Source organism: Chelonia mydas, chromosome 6 (assembly GCF_015237465.2).
Source record: "Chelonia mydas isolate rCheMyd1 chromosome 6, rCheMyd1.pri.v2, whole genome shotgun sequence".
In the NCBI taxonomy this organism is placed as follows: domain Eukaryota; kingdom Metazoa; phylum Chordata; order Testudines; family Cheloniidae; genus Chelonia; species Chelonia mydas.
In genome coordinates, this window is record NC_051246.2 from 20352248 (window position 1) to 20375525 (window position 23278).

Sequence of the window (23278 nt, forward strand, 5' to 3'; positions counted from 1 at the left end):
TACTGTTACTGTAAGATAATGATACAGTTATCAGACTACCGAAAAAAATGACCTTTTTTTTAAAAAATCATGATTGTTTGGTCTGCTTTGTCCTCTCAATGACTGAAATGTTTGCTGTACTGTTTTGTGTACAGATATGAACGGGGTGAGACAAAAGAGCGGGGGAGGGAAGCCTGCTTTGTGTCAACGGTTGTACAAGGAAGGTTGAGAGCTGCTCACTGAGACCTTCCATGATGAGGAAATCACTAGGAAACAAAACACGCTTCCACATGCCCGGTGTACAACTAAGGCACCTTTATAGTGGTGAAACTGCATCCACCTTAGGGATTGTACTGGTTAGAACATTTTGGTAAAAATTTGTCTCCTAACCAAAATAGTTATAACAGTACTAAAACCGTGTGTTGATCAGGCCTCAGCTGAAAATCAGCATGTAGTTTTACTGTGCTATTGTGTGTAGAAGGCAGTGTGTTTGAACAGTTCGCTGATATTAAAATAAAAATTCAGAACAAAACCAAAACTTGAAATTTCCCACAAAATTCTGAGCTTCAACCAGCTCTAGCTGCAACCAGAAGACGGGTGTCGTCGCCACCAGACTACGCTGCAGTGCTTTAAAATAACAAAGAACAATTGTTTTCGCTAGAACTCTTCACCACAATTTGCTGCATGTGGATAAAACTAAAATTACCATTTAAAAAAATCAGTTTTACATAGGATCTGAAAAATATTTCAGAAGTTTCTTCCTATCAGTATAATTGGATTTTAACAAACAAAAAAGGTGCATTCAATAATTGGTGGTGTGTCTCGGTGTTGGTATTAACAACTGCTTGGCAGGTCTCCAAAAACCATCCTAACCTGACCTACCATGTCTCGCACATCTTGCAAGACTGTCACGTGTCCACATAACCAGTGCAACGTCATGCATGGGAGTGTGGAGTTTTTTTGTTTTTTTCTGGATGAGCGAAGATGCCACAATACCCAGGAGCTTAGTAGATGGTGCATTGAGGCTAAAGGCCTGTAAATTCTAATCCCAGCTGTTTTCTTGGCTGCTCTTGATATTTCTCTGCCTTTTTCATCCCTTATTAACACAGGCCTCAAAACCCTGCCTTAGGGGAGGTATAACTATCACTCACCCATTTTATAGCTAAGATAATGGAGAGATTGGTAAGTTCACTTCAACAGAGCCGAGGATAGAACCCAGGCCTCTAATAGCATGGATCTCAGGCTCATCCATTTTGGCACCCTGCCTATAAGGTGAAAAGAGCCAAAATATCTCTGTGTGTAATCCACAGTCAGACAGATTTCAGAGTAGCAGCCGTGTTAGTCAGACAGAGTGGCTCTTTGTTCTTGTCTAGTGACTAGATCGTACAGCGAGCGGTTCAGGGATCTCTAATAGCCTCTGTTCTCATGGGAGTGTCCTTTAAATCAAGTGACAGATGCTCATGTTTTGAGGTTGAGAGCCCAGGACCACTCCCTGCAGATCACGGCCGGCCAAATCAGGCAGGGAACAAACCTGATCCTGGTCTCTCACATTTCAGGTCAGTGTCCTAACTACCCAGTTACAGAATCAGTCTCGCTCTCTCTGGCCCAATGAATATTTAAGGATTTGCACAAAGTGGAATAGCTCCAACAGAGAAAAAACCACTAACCGTGGGGTTATTAGCTATTCTGGGATGAGATCTCTCTCTCTCCCTCTCCCCACAGGTATTAAGGAAAGTTTGTTGAACATTCTCTAACCAGTTCTACTGAAGACAACCCAAGCAGGAGGGTTGTTGCAATGGCTGTGCTGTCTCTAACCAGCAGAGCTTAGATTCCTCCCAGAGCAAGGAAGAGAACCCAGCCTAACAATCCTGAAACCCAACACCCTAGTGCTAGGGATTAAACACTATTCCCCGCTAATAAGGATGTTGGTGGCCCCAGAATGAATTGAGATTGGTCAGTTCCAGGCCCCACCTCACAAACTCACCACCATGTGTTGCACTAACTAGTAAATGATCACGTTTAGTCTAATGAGCCGAAGTTAGGAAGCAGGAGTCATGTGCACCGGCTGCCCGGCCATTGTCAAGTGTGTTGCAGGATTCACAGCAGAGGTGAGTTTTCAGGGGGGTTTTGAAGGAGGCTATTGCAGAGGAGTAATGGAGTTATGACATGTTCCTCCCTGGCGCATAAGGGACAGCAGGGGAGAAAGCATGAAAATATTATGGACTAATGGGTAATGAAAGCTGGCGTGGTCGGCAGAGTAGTGGCAGAGGTTGACATCTTGATAGTGTACTACAGTTGACAGACAGGGCAAGGCTAAGCCATAAAGGGCTAAAGGGTAAAGATGAGTAACTCGTGTTCGATTCAGTGGAGAAGGGGTGGCTAGGTCACCAGGAACACGTCTCCTCAAAACAGTGCTGCCTGCACTGGCTCCCTATTGACCAGAGTCGAGTTAAACGTGGTTGTGCTGACTCTTTTCAAAGCATTGCATGGTGCTGGCCCCAGCTGAGAGAGAGAGAGAGAGAGAGCTCCTGTCCCTCCATGACAGTGACTTGGCCTGGTGGCTTTGTTCCACAAAAAAACCCAATCTGTTGATGTCAAGGTTCCTCCCCCACTCTGAACTCTAGGGTACAGATGTGGGGACCTGCATGAAAAACCTCCTAAGCTTATCTTTACCAGCTTAGGTCAAAACTTCCCCAAGGTACAAAATATTCCACCCTTTTGTCCTTGGATTGGCCGCTACCACCACCAAACAAATACTGGTTACTGGGGAAGAGCTGTTTGGACACGTCTTTCCCCCCAAAATACCTCCCAAAACCTTGCACCCCACTTCCTGGACAAAGTTTGGTAAAAAGCCTCACCAATTTGCATAGGTGACCACAGACCCAAACCCTTGGATCTGAGAACAATGAAAAAGCATTCAGTTTTCTTACAAAAAGACTTTTAATAGAAATAGAAGTAAATAGAAATAAAAAAAAAGATCCCCCCTGTAAAGTCAGGATAGTAGATACCTTACAGGGTAATTAGATTCAAAACATAGAGAATCCCTCTAGGCAAAAAACCTTAAGTTACAAAAAAGATACACAGACAGAAATAGTTATTCTATTCAGCACAATTCTTTTCTCAGCCATTTAAAGAAATCATAATCTAACGCATACCTAGCTAGATTACTTACTAAAAGTTCTAAGGCTTCATTCCTGGTCTATCCCCGGCAAAGACAAAATATAGACAGACACACATACCCTTTGTTTCTCTCCCTCCTCCCAGCTTTTGAAAGTATCTTGTCTCCTCATTGGTCATTTTGGTCAGGTGCCAGCGAGGTTACCTTTAGCTTCTTAACCCTTTACAGGTGAGAGGAGATTTCCTCTGGCCAGGAGGGATTTTAAAGGGGTTTACCCTTCCCTTTCTATTTATGACACGCCCCCCAAATCTCAGCTAGGGTGAAACACTGGCTGGGATTTCTTCCTGGAGCTCTAGGAAAAACAGAGTTAATAAGACACATGGATCTCTAAATATACTACCAAGTACATAAAGACTAACAATATTTTCTACATCTCAAGGACGATTTTAACCAGTTGATTCTGGGAAACTTTCACGGGAGAGTGCATCAGCCACTTTGTTAGAAGCTCCTGAGATGTGTTGGATGTCAAAATCAAAATCTTGGAGAGCTAAACTCCACCGAAGAAGTTTTTTGCTATTTTCTTTGACCGTGTGAAGCCACTTCAGTGCAGCATGGTCGGTTTGCAGGTGGAAACGCCGTCCCCAAACATATGGGCGTAGCTTTTCCAGAGCGTAGACAATGGCGTAACATTCTTTTTCAGTGACTGACCAGTGGCTTTCCCTCTCAGACAGTTTTTTGCTGAGAAACACTACAGGGTGGAATTCTTGATCAGGTCCTTTCTGCATTAAAACTGCTCCCACACCACGCTCGGACGCATCTGTGGTTACTAGGAACGGTTTGTCAAAGTCTGGGGCCCTTAGTACAGGGTCAGACATGAGTGTCGCTTTAAGCTTGTTAAAGGCCTTCTGACACTTTTCGGTCCACTGAACCGCATTTGGCTGTTTCTTTTTGGTTAGGTCTGTCAGTGGGGCGGCGATTTGGCTGTAGTGCGGTACAAATCGTCTGTAATAACCGGCCAAGCCTAAGAAGGATTGAACCTGTTTCTTTGACTTTGGGACAGGCCACTTTTGGATAGCATCCACTTTGGCCTGTAGGGGGCTGATAGTTCCTTGACCCACCTGGTGTCCAAGGTAAGTCACTCTGTTTAGGCCTATTTGGCACTTCTTAGCCTTAACAGTTAGTCCTGCCTCCCTTATGCGCTCAAGGACTTTTTGTAGATGTTCCAGGTGGTCTGCCCAGGAATCCGAAAATATGGCCACATCGTCAAGGTAGGCGACTGCATATTCTCCTAATCCCGCTAGGAGACCATCTACAAGTCTTTGGAAGGTGGCGGGGGCATTTCGCAGCCCGAAAGGGAGTACATTAAATTCATACAGCCCGAGATGTGTGGTGAAGGCTGACCTTTCCTTGGCAGATTCATCTAGCGGTACCTGCCAGTACCCCTTGGTTAAGTCCAAGGTAGAGATGAACTGGGCCCGTCCCAGTTTCTCTAATAGTTCATCTGTGCGTGGCATTGGATAGTTGTCTGGGCGAGTTACAGCATTTAGCTTATGGTAGTCCACGCAAAAACGTATTTCCCCATCTGGTTTGGGAACTAGAACCACTGGAGATGCCCATGCACTTTCAGAGGGGCGGATTACACCCATCTGTAACATATCCTGGATCTCCCGTTCTATAGCAGTTTTAGCTTGAGGAGACACCCGGTAAGGTTGGACTCTAATTGGGCGAGCATTACCTGTGTCAATGGAGTGGTATGCCTGTTCAGTCAGTCCTGGGGTGGCTGAGAACGTTGGCGCGTAGCTAGTGCACAGCTCCTGGATCTGCTGTCGCTGCATGCGCCCAAGGGTCATGGAGAGGTTCACCTCTTCCACACCACCAGCACATTTCCCTTCGTAGTAGACACCTTCAGGCCACTCAGCGTCGTCTCCTCCCTGGGCTGTAAACTGACAAACCTTTAATTCTCTGGAATAAAAGGGCTTTAGAGAATTAATATGGTACACCTTAGGCTTTCGGTTGGAGGTGGGGAATGCTATGAGATAATTAACAGCTCCCAGGCGCTCCTGGACCGTGAATGGCCCTTCCCACGATGCTTCCATTTTATGGGCCTGGAGCGCCTTTAAGACCATTACCTGGTCCCCTACTTTGAAGGAACGCTCTCTGGCATGTTTATCATACCAGGCTTTTTGTTCTTTTTGAGTATCCTGTAAGTTTTCTTTAGCAAGGGCTAAAGAGGTTCGGAGGGTGTTTTGTAGGTTGGTTACAAAGTCCAGAATGTTAGTTCCTGGAGAAGGTGTAAATCCCTCCCATTGCTGCTTCACCAACTGCAATGGCCCCTTAACCTCACGGCCATATACAAGTTCAAATGGGGAAAACCCTAAACTGGGGTGTGGTACAGCTCTGTAGGCAAAGAGCAACTGCTGCAACACTAGGTCCCAATCATTGGAGTGCTCATTTACGAATTTACGTATCATGGCCCCCAAAGTTCCATTAAACTTCTCCACCATGCCATTTGTTTGATGGTGGTAAGGAGTGGCAACCAAGTGATTTACCCCATGAGCTTCCCAAAGGTTTTTCATAGTTCCTGCCAGGAAATTAGTCCCTGCATCTGTGAGGATGTCGGAGGGCCAACCTACCCTGGCAAAAATGTCTGCTAGTGCCTGGCACACACTGTTAGCCCTGGTGTTGCTTAGAGCTACTGCTTCCGGCCATCGGGTGGCAAAATCCATGAAAGTCAGTATGTACTGCTTTCCTCTGGGTGTCTTTTTCGGAAAAGGACCCAGAATATCCACAGCTACTCGCTGAAATGGAACTTCAATGATGGGGAGTGGTTGGAGAGGGGCTTTGACCTGGTCTTGGGGCTTTCCCACTCTTTGGCACACCTCACAAGACTGGACATAGGTAGAAACATCCTTGCCCATTCCCTCCCAGTGGAATGACCCCCCCAAACGGTCTTTGGTCCTGTTCACCCCAGCATGGCCACTAGGGTGATCATGGGCTAAGCTCAAGAGCTTGGCCCGGTATTTAGTTGGAACTACCAACTGTCTCTGAGGATGCCAGTCTTCCTGGTGTCCACCAGAAAGAGTTTCCTTGTATAAAAGTCCTCTTTCTACAACAAACCTGGATCGATTAGAAGAGCTGAGAGGCGGTGGGTTGCTCCGTGCCGCCGTCCAAGCTCTCTGGAGGCTTTCATCTGCTTCCTGTTCAGTCTGGAACTGTTCCCTTGATGCTGGAGACATCAGTTCCTCATTGGATTGTGGACCTAGGCTTGGTCCCTCTGGAAGCGATATAGGGGATGGAGCTGTTTCTGTTGACTGTGAACCGCTCTCCGCTGGTGCACTATGTTGGGATTCAGGCTCCGGCTGAGCCTCTTGTGTCGGGTTATCGGCTGCTGCCGGTTCAGGGTCGGTGGGGCCCTCTAGTGTTGAGGTTGCAAGTACTGGATTCAGGGCTGACAATGGGTCTGGTGTTGGTTGTTCGGCTGGTTCCGGTTCTGGGACTGGTTCCATCTGGGTCTCTGGGACTGGATCCACTACTGCTGTTGCAGACATTGGCCTGGGGTCCGGGTCCATCACCTCTGACCGGGTCCTGATAGAAGTTTTCGGAACAGAGCTAGGCCTCACGGCTTGTTTAGCCTGGCTGCGGGTGACCGTTCCCACCCTCTTGGCTTGCTTCACATGATTGGCCAAGTCTTCCCCCAACAGCATGGGGATGGGATAATCATCATAGACTGCAAAAGTCCACGTTCCGGACCAGCCCTTGTACTGGACAGGCAACTTGGCTGTAGGCAAATCGAAAGAGTTGGACTTGAAGGGTTGAATCGTCACTTGGATCTCTGGGTTGATTAAATTGGGGTCCACTAAGGAAGCGTGGATAGCTGACACTTGTGCTCCGGTGTCCCTCCACGCGGTGACCTTCTTCCCGCCCACACTCACAGTTTCCCTCCGCTCCAAGGGTATCTGGGAGGTATCTGGGCCTGTGGACCTCTGGTGCGATTTCGGTGCAATGAACTGTAATCTGTTGGGGTTCTTGGGGCAGTTGGCCTTTACATGCCCCAGCTCGTTACATTTAAAACATCGTCCAGCTGACTGGTCACTGGGGCGAGGAGGGTTGCTGGAGAACGGGGTGGAGGGACGATAAGGGGTCTGGAGGGTTCTTTGGGAGGTAGGTGGGGCTTTGGGCGGCCCCCGGTAATAGGGTGTGGTCTGGGGTTGTCCCTTCTGGTCTCCGCTCCAACTGCGACCAGTTTTCTTCTTCTCTGCCACCTCCACCCATCTGGCTCCAATCTCTCCTGCCTCGATTACAGTTTTGGGCTTCCCATCTAGGATGTATCTTTCTATTTCCTCAGGAACACCCTCTAAGAATTGTTCCATTTGCATTAGGAAGGGCAAATTTACTGGAGATTCAACACTTGCTCCGGATATCCAGGCATCCCAATGCTTCACAATGTGGTAGGCATGTCGGGTAAATGACACATCTGGTTTCCACCTTAGGGCTCTGAACCTCCGACGAGACTGCTCGGGTGTTATCCCCATTCTGACTCTTGCCTTGGATTTAAACAGTTCATACTTGTTCATGTGTTCTTTAGGCATTTCAGCTGCCACCTCAGCTAAGGGTCCACTGAGCTGCGGCCTCAGCTCTACCATGTATTGGTCAGTAGAGATGTTGTACCCAAGGCAGGCCCTTTCGAAGTTTTCTAAGAAGGCCTCAGTATCATCACCTGCCTTGTAGGTGGGGAACTTTCTGGGATGGGGAGTGGTACCTGGAGAAGGATTGCTAGGGTTTGTTGGTATATTCTGCTGAGCCTTTACCTTCTCCATCTCCAGTGCATGCTTCCTCTCTTTTTCCTTCTCCTCCTCCACATGCTTCCTCTCTTTTTCCTTCTCCTCCTCCTCATGCTTCCTTGCTTTTTCCTTCTCCTCCTCCTCATGCTTCCTTGCTTTTTCCTTCTCCTCCTCCTCATGCTTCCTTGCCTCCATTTCCCTCCTGTGGGCAGCCTCCTGTACCTCCTTCTCCAGCCGCATGAGTTCTATCTGTCTTTCATGTTCCTTTTGTTTTTCCTCAGCCTGAAATCTGGCTAATTCCATCTTTTGTTGTGCCGTGGATTCTGTCATCCTAAACTCTCTGTTTTTAACTAACTTTACACCCGAGGTTTAGAAATAAACAAACAAAACTTGGCTGTAAAATTTTGCTGTGCTGGAATAGAATACCTATTCTCTGATAGTGATTGTCAGCCTACAAAAAAAAAAAGACAATTCCCTTGTCTCTGCTCTGGGCCCAAATCAAAGCAAAAACTTCCAGCTACTTTGAAACCTGTTTACCCAGCCCAAAGAAAAACCAAGTTTCCTTTTTAAACTTGTGCTCCTTGTAAAAAATCAAAATCCAAAAAAAAAACAACCCTGCCCCTTTTGTCTCCAGGCAAATGGGTAGAACACCCCCCCTTCTATTTACTTTTAGGGAAAAAAAAAAAACTCTGGGTTGGAAGACTGTGAATTTCCCTGCAGGAGTTAAGTACCCTGCCTCCAGGCAAAGAAAACCTGCAATTCACAAAGATAATCCCCTTTTGTCTCTGCTTGGCCACAAAGCAGAGAAAAAAACAAGCTGCTTTCAGTTTCAGCTGCTTCTGGACTTCCTTTTTAAAAATCTGTATTTCTAGTTCAACAAAATCTCAACTGGATCTCAAAATGATTTCAGGTTAATCCCACCACTATGCCACCATGTCAAGGTTCCTCCCCCACTCTGAACTCTAGGGTACAGATGTGGGGACCTGCATGAAAAACCTCCTAAGCTTATCTTTACCAGCTTAGGTCAAAACTTCCCCAAGGTACAAAATATTCCACCCTTTTGTCCTTGGATTGGCCGCTACCACCACCAAACAAATACTGGTTACTGGGGAAGAGCTGTTTGGACACGTCTTTCCCCCCAAAATACCTCCCAAAACCTTGCACCCCACTTCCTGGACAAAGTTTGGTAAAAAGCCTCACCAATTTGCATAGGTGACCACAGACCCAAACCCTTGGATCTGAGAACAATGAAAAAGCATTCAGTTTTCTTACAAAAAGACTTTTAATAGAAATAGAAGTAAATAGAAATAAAAAAAAAGATCCCCCCTGTAAAGTCAGGATAGTAGATACCTTACAGGGTAATTAGATTCAAAACATAGAGAATCCCTCTAGGCAAAAAACCTTAAGTTACAAAAAAGATACACAGACAGAAATAGTTATTCTATTCAGCACAATTCTTTTCTCAGCCATTTAAAGAAATCATAATCTAACGCATACCTAGCTAGATTACTTACTAAAAGTTCTAAGGCTTCATTCCTGGTCTATCCCCGGCAAAGACAAAATATAGACAGACACACATACCCTTTGTTTCTCTCCCTCCTCCCAGCTTTTGAAAGTATCTTGTCTCCTCATTGGTCATTTTGGTCAGGTGCCAGCGAGGTTACCTTTAGCTTCTTAACCCTTTACAGGTGAGAGGAGATTTCCTCTGGCCAGGAGGGATTTTAAAGGGGTTTACCCTTCCCTTTCTATTTATGACAGTTGACAAGGAACGAAAAGCTCATCTCTGCAGGAGACTCAGTTGTCTCAGCTGTGGTGCCACAACGGTGGAACTCACTGCCCAATGAAATAAGAATGGAACCCCTGCCCACACACACACACACACTGCCTCAAAACTAAATACAAACCCTACGTCTCTGACTGAGTTTTCCCACAAGAACCAGCTCTCACCAGCATTGTCACTTTATACATGTTCTTTAAAAATAACCTTAGTGATAACCACGCTCTTTCCTGCTGGAGGGGAGATGTCTTGTGGAAGGCACTGGGACACTACGGTGTTGGATGACCTTATAATAATCTGAGTCTTCAGCATAAATTTGACCATCAAAGCCACATTTTGAATGAAATTCCCCAGTGTAAAGGTGTAAGTGGAGAAAAGGAGGGGCCAAGGATGTGTCATAAATATAAAGGGAAGGGTAACCACCTTTCTGTATACAGAACTATAAAATCCCTCCTGGCCAGAGGCAAAACCCTTTCACCTGTAAAGGGTTAAGAAGCTAAAATAACCTCGCTGGCACCTGACCAAAATGACCAATGAGGAGACAAGATACTTTCAAAGCTGGAGGTGGGGGGCGGGGGGGGGGGGAAGGGTCTGTCTGTCTGTGTGATGCTTTTGCCGGGAACAGATCAGGAATGCTCTTCATAACTCCTTAAGTTTGTACATAATCTAGCTAGAAATGTGTTAGATTTCCTTTTGTTAAATGGCTGGTAAAATAAGCTGCGCTGGAAGGAATGGATATTCCTGTTTTTGTGTCTTTTTGTAACTTAAGGTTTTGCCTAGAGGGATTCTCTATGTTTTGAATCTGATTACCCTGTAAGGTATTTACCATCCTGATTTTACAGAGGTGATTCTTTTACTTTTTCTTTAATTAAAATTCTTCTTTAAAGAACCTGATTGCTTTTTCATTGTTCTTAAGATCCAAGGCTTTGGGTCTGTGTTCACCTGTGCAAATTGGTGAGGATTTTTATCAAGCCCTTCCCCAGGAAAGGGGGTATAGGGCTTGGGGGGATATTTTGGGGGGAAGATGTCTCCAAGTGGGCTCTTTCCCTGGTCTTTGTTTAACACACTTGGTGGTGGCAGCATAGAGGGTTCCAGGACAAGGCAAAGTTTGTACCTTGAGGAAGTTTTTAACCTAAGCTGGTAAGAATAAGCTTATGGGGTCTTTCATGCAGGTCCCCACATCTGTACCCTAGAGTTCAGAGTGGGGAAGGAACCTTGACAGGAGCCCTGTGGGGTGCCAATGAAAGGTGGAGGGGGATGGGAGGATGCAGCACATGAAATACTGACTAGAGAGGTAGGAGGAGAAGCAGGAGAGAACAGACTCCTGAAAGTTGAGGGAAGAAGAGATTTCAAGAGGAGGAGAGTAGGCAAAGATGTTAAAGGCAGTGGAGAGGTTGAGGAGATGGAGGACCGAATACAGAATCTGAACTCTGGTTAGGGTGAGGTTAATAAAAACTAAGATGGCAGCTTCAGTGGTGAGGAAGCCAGACTGGACAGGATGACAAAAGACAAGGGATTTGGCCTGCTCTCCTTTTACCCACCATCCCATCCTATCTTCTGATCTACCTTGTCCCTAATACCCTTCCACTCCTCATGTTTTTCCCTCTCAAACTCTGGTCCATTTCCTTGGTAACATATGTGTGATTTATTTGCCCCCATGATAAAAAATCCTTCCTGTGACCCCATTTGTCTCTCCTATTATCACCCTGTCTCCCCAAGTCTTCTACAACTGCTGTTTAAGAAAGACCTGATTATTAGAGCTGGGCAGATAATAATAAATATTTCACTCAGTGAATGTTGCCTTTTTCACAAATTATCCAACAATTTTATTTTTTTTAAATATTAATTTTTCTAAATTATTCATTTTGATTGGACACACAGGTCATAGATATTTTGGTTCTGTAAATCAATTAACATAAATACGAGAACCAGATTTCTAGTATGAATGCTCAGGATTACAAATACAAATTTGGTTTCACAGGAATATTCTGTAATAGTGACTTAAACGTGTTGCTTCAACAACATTCCTGTCTGCAAATTCCCGTTGCTAGAATATTTGGAAAGCACACAATAAAGATGTGTGAACACAGTGGAAATAAATTCACTTTAAAATTCATCAGAATATTCTTGAATTTTAGTTGTTTAATTATTCATCCAGCACTATTTCTTATACAGATGCTGCTTTAAAATTAACTTGCCATTTTACACATTCTGCTGTCAGGAACCAATGAGCTCCATTTCTGGTTCCTCCTAGGGATGTAATTTCACTAAGCGTAACCCCAATTATACAATATTGAGTAACAGTTGTCATACTTACAATTTTAAGCAAATACTTATATTTGGTTTTTAGCTTTGTGGGCAAATGAAAGACAGCATTCCTAGTTAAATAAACATGATAATTTCTATTGTATCTCCAGAAATCATACTGAAGTTACTGGCTGACACACAAGCATAAAAGCTCTGGAGACACTCCCATTTGTCTGAGTAGTTAGAACTGGGTTTTAATATTCAGAGAATCAGAGTACCACAAGTTCATAAAATGAATGGATTAATCGTAGTCACACGTATTCGATTTGACTCCATGTACTTAAAATACATATCAAAGTACTAGCTGTAGTGTTGAACTGGGGGGGCTTACAACTAACTGTAACTGCAGAATAACCTGTATGCACTGTATCACACTGTCCAAGAGGCTATTTCAATGTTCAGGGAATAGAATTAAAATCTGCCTTCAGAGAACAACATAGAAAATTTCTCTTCTCTCCTTTTTTTAAGGAAAAACCATCAGGATAAGCCAAAGCATTCGCCTATTTACCTGGTCTGTCAAGCACTGAAGGATCCAAACTGTAAATTAAAGAAACTAGAGTAAGTAACTATTCATTACTTTTTTTAAATCCTCTTCTTACTGCTGCTATCCCAGAAATTCTACAGCAGTACAGCTCTTCACCGTGGTTGGTATAGCGACCACATAGAATTGTGTAACTTTTGAGTATTATGTTTAAATTTGCAGTTAATACATGTGGGTTTGGCTTAGTCAGCCTAGTGCTACAATGACAGTTAACCCAATTACCTTACCAACAGATGAGCCTGAGAGACAGAGGTAAGCAGTGTGGCCAGGGGAAATTTTTGAGATCAGGAAAGACTCAGGAAGTGGAAAAGAGAAGCTGAGGCATTTTAATCTTAGATATTTCTAAGGTGCCTGTCACTACTGCTGGGTGAAATTTACATGGTGAATAGCTGATTTGGCAAATAATGCAGTTTCGGGTCAACTGAAACTGTTCACAAATTCAGGTTGAATCTGATGAATAGTTTTGACTGAATAAAAATGGGGGAAAAGTTTCCAAAAAAGTCAAAATAGTTAGTTTAGATGTTTTTGAAACAAAATTTCAAAATTTGTGTCAAAATGATGTTTTGTTAGGAAAAACTAGCTCAGTTTAATTTAAAAAAAATAGAGTTAAACAAAGCCAAAAAAACCTGAAAACTAATCATTTTGTTTAGGGTAGGACAAACCATTTCATTTGAGCCCAAACAAATTTTTTTACAGTATTTTCATTTTGGGAGAAAAATTGACTTTACTGTTTCAGGTGAACCCAGATAAAATGTTTCTTTCATATTACTGGGCTCAGGCACTGAACCAAATAATCAATTATTTGCCCAGCCCTACCTGTCACCAGGGTATCTAAGCCATGAACATATCTATTTATTTAACATTTATGTATCATCATTGGATTTCATTTCTCCCTGATTCACAGGTATGTTTTTTTGGGAGGGGATTGATTTCTTTCTTTCTCTCTCTGCTCCACCCCTCAACTCTCTCCCTGCTTCTTTCTCTCTCCTCTTACTACACCATCTCCATCTCATGCTAGTTGGTCTAGTTATTACTTAGTCCTGCTTTGAGAGCAGGGGACTGGATTAAATGGCCTGTTGAGGTCCCTTCCAGTCCTCCACTTCTGTGATTCTGTGCTGATCCTGGAGTTGTACCTGGCAAAAGCTTTAGCGAAGAGGTGATCTTGCATTTTGCCTTGAACATGGCCAGGCCAGGACTCAGTCTGATCCCTTCTGACAAGGAGATCTACAGCAAGGCTCTAACTGATTAGAATTCTCTGCCCCAATGCCCAAGAGTCTGAACCTGGGCTCCTCTAGTTGGATTGTCCCTGTGCAGCACAGCTGTTCTGTGGGTCCTGGTGGATGAGCGGCTTGAGACTATGTCTGTGCTAGAAAACTTGGACCTTACCAGCAGCAGCAAGTCGTCCTAACACACCCGTAACACTGCACAGCCCCATACTCCCACACTTACAGCGATGCACAAGAGATCACATCACCGCTGGATTTTAATCAAATGCAGTGACACACTGTCAGCTACCATGTCCCTTCGCACTGGTTCAGCATGAGCACTGGCAGAGCAGCTGCAGTGGGGTAATAAATACTCCCCGTGCAATCCGACAATGCCCCATGACATCTCTGACAGCTCGGCCTACTGGCGCCGTCGTGACAAGCCTCTCACTGAAGCTAGGCAGGAGATTTCATAATGTGGATGAATTAGCAAAAGGTGATGCAAAAATATCAACAGAAAATTGTTTCCAGGTTCCAGCTGGCTCTGCTACTTGTACCCCTGCTGCCTGCCAGCCCCAGAGCATGTGAAGGGAGACTGGCCGGTCTTTGCTCTGTCTGGCCCCAAACGTCTCCCCCCAACCCAGGTTAACAATGCCAGCAATACACTGTGACTACATCTGAATTTCAACTTTAAAACAGAAATCTTGGTTTTATTTGGTCCCTTGAGGATTCTTCTGAAAATCATAAAAGGGAAAAGCAGCAGCTCGTGAACATTGCCCTGGTACGTGTGCACGTACATTCACACACATCGCACTGTGTGTTCACTGCCGCAGCAGCAACTTCCATACTGCTGAGATCTGCAAACAAGAACACAGAGCAGGATAATTAACTAATGAATGAACAGCCAGACAAGCGCTACCCTCTGCACTCCCGCACCTCCAAGTAATTCCATTTACTGTCCCATGGTTCTCATTGCTCCCATCCTCCCCCCGGGAAGCTGCACATGCCTAGGGCCTGCACAACAGGAGGTGGGGAAGAACTCCGAAGTCTCTGGGCTGCATGGAGGAGGGGCCCTGAGTGATATTCTCCCTCTGAGCCCAGAGCACGGCCATCTCAAGCTCCCAAAGAGCTACCTGCAAAGGAATGGCCAGTTCACTCCAAAACAAAATGGCTAGTTCACAAAAAACAAGAACTGAAAACATAACAAAACTACTGAACAAATGAATAAAATCCAGCCCCCCATGAGCACAGACACCCACAGCTGCTGGTGCTTTTCAGGATACATTCTGGGCCTGCGGGCCCACAAGCAGCATGGCAGAGGGGCAGTGGGAACTGCTGAGCCCCCATCACATCATCTGTAAGTGAGAGGATGTTGCCATTCACAACATATGTGTGGATTTTAGGGCAGGACAGAACCATTTAAAGGAGGCAATGCAGCAAACTAAAAATATGAAGTGAGAACATACACTGTAAGCCATAGACATTATGCTCCTGGTTCAGGGAGCTGTGTTAAGAAGTGTGGGTCAGATGCAAGAAGCCACAGGCCTGCAGCACTTGCAGACCATGCTGTTTGTGGACATGGGGCACCAGAGTGATAATGCTCACTTTGGCCTTTGTAGCTTAAGGAGTGATCTGCTGACAGCTGAAAGGGAAGCCTACACCATCCTGAGAGAGAGCGAGTCGTGACAGTCCAAAATAAAGGTGACAAAGCCATGGACAACCATGGCTAAGGGCTAGGGAATAGAAGTGCAGAAAATAATTAAACGGAACATCATTTTACTGTTTCCAGGCCCCAATGGCCTAAAGTAATTCCATGTTGGGGGGAAAAAAAGGTGGTCTCCGAAAGGGAGAAGGCTTTTGCCAGCTGCCCCAGAGCTGAGAGCCAGACCTGGCCCATAGTGTGAGGCTATGAAGCTTATAGAGCCCTTGTCTCTTCTGAGATGTGGTGGTGTCTGTGTCTCAGGAGCTGGAATCAAGGTCCACAGGAGCATTCTTCTCCCGGAGGTAGAGAGAGCCCCCTTGCTAATGTTATCTATTCTATGGGCTATCAGCAGACGGCTGGTAGGTTCTTGTTCAGGGATGTGGCAAAGAGAGACCTCCCTCTGCCTGGTGCCCTCTGAGACGGGGCTCTCCAGGGAAATTCCAGTCTTTACTAGTGTATGATCAAGAGAGGGTGGGGGGGACTTGAGACTTGGCAAAGTGGAGCCATCCCTGAATCCTGATACCATAGATGGTGGCTTATTGGCTGAGTCCTCAACTGAAAAGATGCAGCAAGAGAGAATAAAAGGCTCCTCCCATCCATAAAACTATAATATACCTTCCAGTGCAGCACCATTGTCATTAATTCCCAGTGAGATTCTCCTCTCCCCACCACCCATCTTTCCTTTCCTCACTTATAATAAAGTTTCTTATTAGCAGACGCCCAAGTGTGTCTGCTCAGAGATGGAAAACACTCATATGTGGAATACGGGATCAGTGAGAGCTACAGCTGCACGTGGATTGAAATCCACACAAGGTCGTGTGGTCATCAGCATCCATTACTACAGCTCTGTGATTCCCCCCTCCCACCCTGCCACCCCCAAATAAAAGAATCTTTCTAGAAACCCACGGAGGGGACTGTGCAGACAGAAGTTCTCATTTTCCTCTCTGCTTGTCTCCTGCAGGTTTTGTGATTGCCATTTGACAGCTGCTTGCTGTGAGGATCTCTCCTCTCTTCTTGGTAGCAAACAGACCTTGGTCGAGTTGCACCTGGCAGGAAACAACCTGGAAGAATCAGGAGTGCAGCTGCTGTGTGAGGGACTGAAGCATGCGAACTGCAAACTGCAGACACTGAGGTGAGTATTTACTGGTTTTTTTCTGTAAAGGACTCCATGGAGTGTGAGGATGGTGTAAGATGTTGGCTGCGGGTGCATGAAGGGGGTGTCTACATTGCAAAAAAGACCCACAGCAGCGAAGTCTCAGATCCCGGATCAACTGATCCAGGCTCATACTACAGGACTAAAAATAACAGTGTAGATGTTCCTGCTCAGGCTGGAGTCTGGGCTCTAAGATCCACCCCCAGTTCTGGTTCCAGCCCGAGCAGGAACATCTACACTGCTATTTTTAGTTCTGTAGCATGAGCCCTGCAAACCCAAGTCAGTTAACCCAGGCTCTGGGACTCTCTGCGGTGCAGACATACCCAGAGAGGCTGAATGCTGAGTGTCCCTCCAGCCCCCGGTGTGTCAGTGGCTCCCAACAGTCTGCTAGCCTGTCGTGTTCGGTAAATGGAATTTATAAATAAAGATGGGCACATACTGGAGCAGTAGTTCCAATCCCCCGGAATCTGAAGAATAAGTCGTCATGTATAAATGATTCCTAATGTGTGCCTGGCATTTAAAACTAATGCAGAATCTTAATCACTTTGATAAGAGCCCCGTTTTATCATCGTTGTAATGATTTTAAAAATAATTTTAGACTTATTTTGATTTATAACTAATAAAAGCACAATGACCCTAAATGAGCCTGATGACCCTAAATCTCCCAGTCGTCCCTTATAGACACATTCCCATGCTGGGAGTGGTGTGCGTCTCAGGGGAACTGTGGGAGGGATTCCAGCTCAGAAAGGAAGAATTTTTCCTGTAACTCCTTCATGTGCCAAGGAGGGGGATTTGCCTGTAGCTAACCCCGCTTCAGGGGGTGCAGCATGTTCTTTTGTTTTACCCAGTCAGCTCTGCTGGCCATTACATACAGGTGTATTTTATCATGGCCCCTTTCTGCTCTTCCCTGCATCCTTTAGTGATTCTTCTGCCCCTAAGGTAGGGAAAGAAGAAGGAGACTGAGTTCATGGGGAGGCCCAGCACAGGACACAAGGACAGGGATGTGTCACTCCTTTTTGACTTGAGCATTTAGCCAAAATTTGGGGTCCTGTGTATTGTTTGTTAGACGAAGAAATTTGGTGATGGATCCAGGCATCTTTGATGCAGTCTTGTTTATGAAGACTGCACACGGTCCCCTTTCCTCAAACACAGGAAGACTCAAACACGAGGTAGTTTCTTTGCTGAAAGCTCCCGCCTCTTTCAGCCAGCGCTGAGCTGCCACAAGCTCTCTCTGGGCTTTTTCTGAGGGAAACATCCCCAGTGCTTGTTCGGCTGCCTTGTTCTGCCCTTCTGTCTCTCGTTCTGTGGTATTTCTGACAGCTTCCCTGTCGCACACAGACACAATCGACCCACTGCCCTGGGTTATTAGATCGTCACGGAACCCCCCCCGGTGCCACAGGGTGAACTCCTGCTCCAGCCTTGCATGTGGCCTGTGTTTTGGGCGGAGGCCGGTAGTGGCTTCAGCTGCCTGTTCCATAAAGTAGCTCAACTGCTCTTTTTACGTTGGTTCTGAATAAAAGGCAGCTATTATTACACCCGACCCTATAAACGAGGCTTCCCGTGGTCTCCCTGCCCCTTGTGCATCTTTTCAGCAGCCCAGCTCAGTGTGTGAACTGTAACATTCACTGTTTTCAGCTCCTGCCTGGCTGAGGTGCGTCTGGCCTGTGAGGTACTCACAGCAGGCGGTGAAACCCATTCTCAGAGGAGAGAAGGCACCAGTTTGTAGAAAGACCTTTGTCATACAGCCCCTCTGGGCACTAGAAAAGCATTTAGTCACTTTTGTCACAATAGCCCCTGCAGTAGCTGTCCTAATAATAGATGAGGCGCTCTGGGTTACATCAGGTACCTGTGACATTCCAGCAATGGATGGGCCTAATTTTTCAATAACCAATATGACACTTGATAACCATGTCATAGTCTTGGAGAAGGTGGCCACAGTCTTAAGATCCATTAGGGAGGCAGGACTGACTGTAAACCCTGCAGAGTGTTCGTGAGCATGGTACATAGATGCTCCAGCGTGTAAGGCCGGGGTGTCAAACTCACTTGAAGAGGGCTGAATTCTATGGTTAATTATGGTCCATAGGTCAGACTATAAATACTATATTCTCTCCGTGATGCACAATGGAATGCCCCCCTCATGTCAGAGATCAAGGGGAGAATATGGCCTTTATGTAGTAACTAAATGTTTTGTTACTATTTATTGTTTGTTTAGTGCTTTATTATTGCATTCATCATCAATGGAAAAATCTGCTCACCTTTAAGCCCGCTGCTTTTCTGCCTTTCGTTTCTCTTCCTTCTCCATCCTCCCCTCTCTGCTTTCTCTTCTGCTGTCTCCTGTGTGTTCTCTGCATTTCCTTCCCTGCAGCAATTTCCAGTTCCCAACCCAGCAGGCTTCACTCCCATCCCCTACTCCCCTCATTCCACCGACTACAGTGATCATTGATTCAGTAGTTGATGTTGGCACTGAAATGTCACTGGCGAGCAATAAAGTTGATAGTGCAGTCAGATTACTGGGGACAGGAGAGTCCCCACTCCTGAGTCATTGTTTCAGGCTCTCTGTAGGCTTAGGCTGGCTCCACTGCATCGGTTACAAATTTGGCTCACATTGGTGATCTCTGCTGCCATGAGGGCCGGAAACTTCCTTATGTCTGTGGGACACTAAAGCAGCTTGTAGGCCAGATCCAGCCTACGTTACTTATGTTTGAAACTTCTGGGGGATCTGAGCCCAGCTTCCTGCCTCCCATGTGTAAACCGGAATGCTAAATACCTGATGGCGCGGGGGATGAGAACTCCCACTGAGATGAATGGAGCAGTTCATACCTCTAGGAGCTATTGTTTCAGGCTGTTTTCATCTCCATGCTGTGTTCTCATTCAGCTGAGAACGTCTCACTGAGATGAATGGGCCACTTCACACCTCTCTGAGCCTACTATGCTGCTGATGGATGTGTAGAGCCCCTTCTTCATACACTAGGCCCACATTTGGGGTTCCTCACAGCCACACCACATAAGAACATAAGAACAGCAATACTGGGTCAGGCCAAAGGTCCATCAAGCCCAGTATCCTGTCTTCCGACAGTGGCCAATGCCAGGTTCTTTAGAGGGAATAAACAGGTCATCAAGTGATCCATCCCCTGTCGCCCATTCCCAGCTTCTGGCAAATAGAAGCTAAGCACTTCCCATGGCCCCTCCAAGCTCACCGAGAAAAAGTTTTGAACGGTTTCACAGCTGCATTTCGGGATTCACCAGCCCACTGAAAATGCAGCCACGCTCTATCCTCACCTTCAGCTTAGCTGAACACACGCTTGTGGAACACAAGCTAATGGACATAACAGGTGCCCAGAGAAGCACCTCAGTGTAAACTTCTCTTTTACCATCTCACTGCTGCCAACACCAAGTGTAAGATTCATTGCTGAGCTTCTAAGAGGCACAGCAAAGATCTCACATTCCAGCGAGAGGGCGGGGCTAAGTGGATTTAAACCACCTTTATGCCTCCCAGATTCAGGGCTGCTCCAGATATTGGAATGGTTCCCTAGTGTAAACTAGAGCAGCTCTCGGATCCCCAGGCTGCTAATGGACAACTCTGCAGCTTGCAACAGATGAGAATCCCAATAGCTGGCAAAGCAGAGTAATTGTTCTAAAGGAAAAGTGACTTTGATTCTGGAATAGTGTGTCCATACAGGGAGCTATTCTGGTCAATGTCCTTGTATAGACAAGCCCTCAGTATCTAGTGTGACAGGGTCGGGCCAGATGGCTATAGGAGAGTAATAGAAGGCAGATATATTAGCCCCAGGCTAAGTAGGTCCCTTTTCCCTGGGTAAGGTAACAGGGAAGGTTCCAGAACAATCAGGAACCTTCTGGAGACAATTAAGACAGGCTGATTAGAACACCTGCAGCCAATCAAGAAGCTGCTAGAATCAATTAAGGCAGGCTAATCAGGGCACCTGGGTTTTAAAAAGACGCTTACTTCAGTTTGTGGTGTGCGTGTGAGGAGCTGGGAGCAAGAGGCACTAGGAGCTGAGAGTGAGAACGCGGAGTGTTGGAGGACTGAGGTGTACAAGCATTACCAGACACCACGAAGAAGGTGCTATAGTGAGGATAAAGAAGGTGTTGGGAGGGAGAAGGCCATGGGGAAGTAGCCCAGGGAGTTGTAGCTGTCGCACAGCTGTTCCAGGAGGCACTCTAGTCAGCTGCATTCCACAGGGCCCTGGGCGGGAACCCAGAGTAGAGGGCGGGCCCGGGTTCCCCCCAAATCCTCCCAACTCCTGGCCAGACACAGGAGGAGTCGACCTGGACTGTGGATTCAGAAAAATGGCCAAGCTCAGGGCTGCCGTGAAGCTCCAAGGCGAGCAAATCCGCCAATAAGCGCAAGACCCACCAAGGTAGAGCAGGAACTTTGTCACACTAGCCATCATGTTTAAGGCCTGATCTACACTTAAAATTTAGGTCAACATAGCTACGTGGCTCAGAGGTGTGGAAAAGTCAATTAAATTAAAAATTCAACCCCTGGTGTAAATGCAGCTAGATTGATACAAGAGGACAATATATCTTCAGTTTGTCTATTTTGGTCATATTCTCCTTGATCTGGGTGATATTTCTTTCTAAAGCACTGAGACTTTTAGTCTACAAGAAAGAGAAACTCTAATTTACAACTGGCTTCCTATATAATTCCCTTATTCTTCATTTTTCACACCAGTCTCTATGCATTTGTTTATTGATATGTTGCAAATCCTTAGATTAAGGGTCATGGGGACTATGGTAAATTCTTCCCATGCTGGAATTTGTATTGAGAAGAGAGGACCGGATAGACAGACATGCTCATTCTCTAATCTGTGCATCTATCTCTTTCAGATTGAAGGCTTGTAAACTCTCAGCTGCTTGTTGTGGGGAGCTCTCTTCTGCTCTCAGCAACAACCAGTTGCTGACAGATCTGGACCTGAGTGATAATCAACTGGGAGCCATGGGAATGCAGCTGCTGTGTGAAGGACTGAAACAGCCAAACTGCAAACTGCAGAGATTAGTGTAAGTATTGACCAGTTTCCTTTATGTACAGACCTTGGCAGGAGGTGTGATGGGGTATGATCAACTTCCTGCAAGTACATGGTGAGGTTAAAAGCTGAGTCTCTCCTATTAATGCCTCAGTTGGGGATACTTTCTCCCCACCCCCAAGCATGTGAGAGCAAGAACGAGCCACTACCCATAAGGATGCTTTCAGTGAAGGAAGATCACCACCTGCAATCCAGGACAGCTCTGATCCCTCTGTTAACAATTTCTCCTCATGTCCAGTCACCCCCGCATCCACTTCTCATCCCTCTCCCCTGGTCTGTAGGGTAGGTGGTGGGAGGGACAGGAACAGTCTCTATCCCTGAAGCCGAATGACATGCCCGCCTAGAGCACCGTCTAGCTGAGGATCTCAAAGCACTTACAGAGCTGAGGGAATTCACCTCCCACCCCATCGAGCCAACTGGACACAAAAGAATGTAAGATTCATTTAAGTCAGTTCCTGCTGCCTTGATCCCCTCCTGCTCCTCCCTCTGCCCCTGACCGTACCCCACCATCCAGGCTTGTGATCTCCCTGTTGATTTTTACTTCCTCAAGTCCCCCCACTTACACCCAGGCTGTCATTGAATCTTCTCTGTTCTCCATCCCATGTCCTCCCGTCATCGTTCAGCCTGATGAAAGCAGTTTTTGCTGCATACAACATCCCGATACTAAGGTGCTCCCCCACCCATCTCCAAGTTTTACTGTTGACTCCAACAAGAACAGGGTTTGTCCCCATTCTGCAAATCCTGACAGTAAAAAGCTTCAAAAATCCTCTCGCCTGTGGACAGGAGGAGGTTCTCCAGCAGCGTTGGCAGTGCCATGTCTGTTCTGTGTCTAGGCCTAAAACCCAGCTGGATATTGCCAATGGACAGGTAAACTTGGATGCATCTGTTCAGTAGCTGCTTGACTAGATTGCTCAGAAACAGGAGACCTGATGATACCGGGCATTCGCTTGTGAAGCTGGTTGCATCAAGCCATGGATTCTTAAGTCCTGGCCAGGGTACTGCATGCTCCAGTTTGGGGGTGCAGATTTCTATCCTCAAAAGCAGACAATGACAGTATTTGTTAGTAGGGGTTCTAGATGCTCTTGCTCAGAGCCGTTCCTAGGGTACGGCGAATCAGGGCGACCGCTCTGGGCCCCGCGCATTGGGGGGCCCTGCGGGCCTGAGCAATTGGCCAGCGCGGTCGCTCCCAGAAGTGGCAGGTCGGTCCCAGAAGTGATGGATTCATCACATCCACCCCAGGCCCCGCACTCCCCTAGGGACGGCCCTGCTCTTGCTGTCCTGCACTAGCCACAGAGATCAAGGATCGGAGTCATAGGCAGAGGCTCAGATTTCCTCTAGCATGTCTAGAATTCCTGTTTTGTAAATGAACAGAATTCTGAGGAGCGTGTTGTGTTATCCCTGATGGCACAGAGGCCATCTTGGATGTGGAAGATCTTCTCTGTGAAATGGGTACAGTTCCTCACGCTGAGTGGTGCTGGGCTCTGGAGCTAGGAGACATCTAGGTTAGCAATGTTATTGACAATCCAGAATAGTTCTGTGGGGTGTGACTTAGGGCTTGTCTACACAGCCCTGCAGTTCAGACTACAGGGGTGTTAAGTGCAGCATGCACCAAAGTGCTGTGTTGTAACTCCCCCATATAGACATATAGGTGCAAACAAAAAGGTACCTAG

The 23278-nt window shown here is 46.2% G+C and overlaps 1 protein-coding gene across 4 annotated transcripts in view; it reads left to right on the forward strand.

Moving 5' to 3' along the window:
* Nucleotides 1-23278, forward strand: part of LOC102944481 (NACHT, LRR and PYD domains-containing protein 3) — a 51353-nt gene that overhangs the window by 8035 nt on the left and 20040 nt on the right. For 3 of the 4 annotated variants that reach the window (XM_007072241.3, XM_043549317.1, XM_043549315.1), the window contains 3 exons: nt 12431-12520; nt 16372-16542; nt 21412-21582. In XM_007072241.3, the coding sequence (XP_007072303.2) occupies nt 12431-12520; nt 16372-16542; nt 21412-21582 (432 nt within the window). The remainder of the gene's footprint in view (nt 1-12430; nt 12521-16371; nt 16543-21411; nt 21583-23278) is intronic. The other variant, XM_043549316.1, reaches the window with a different exon arrangement.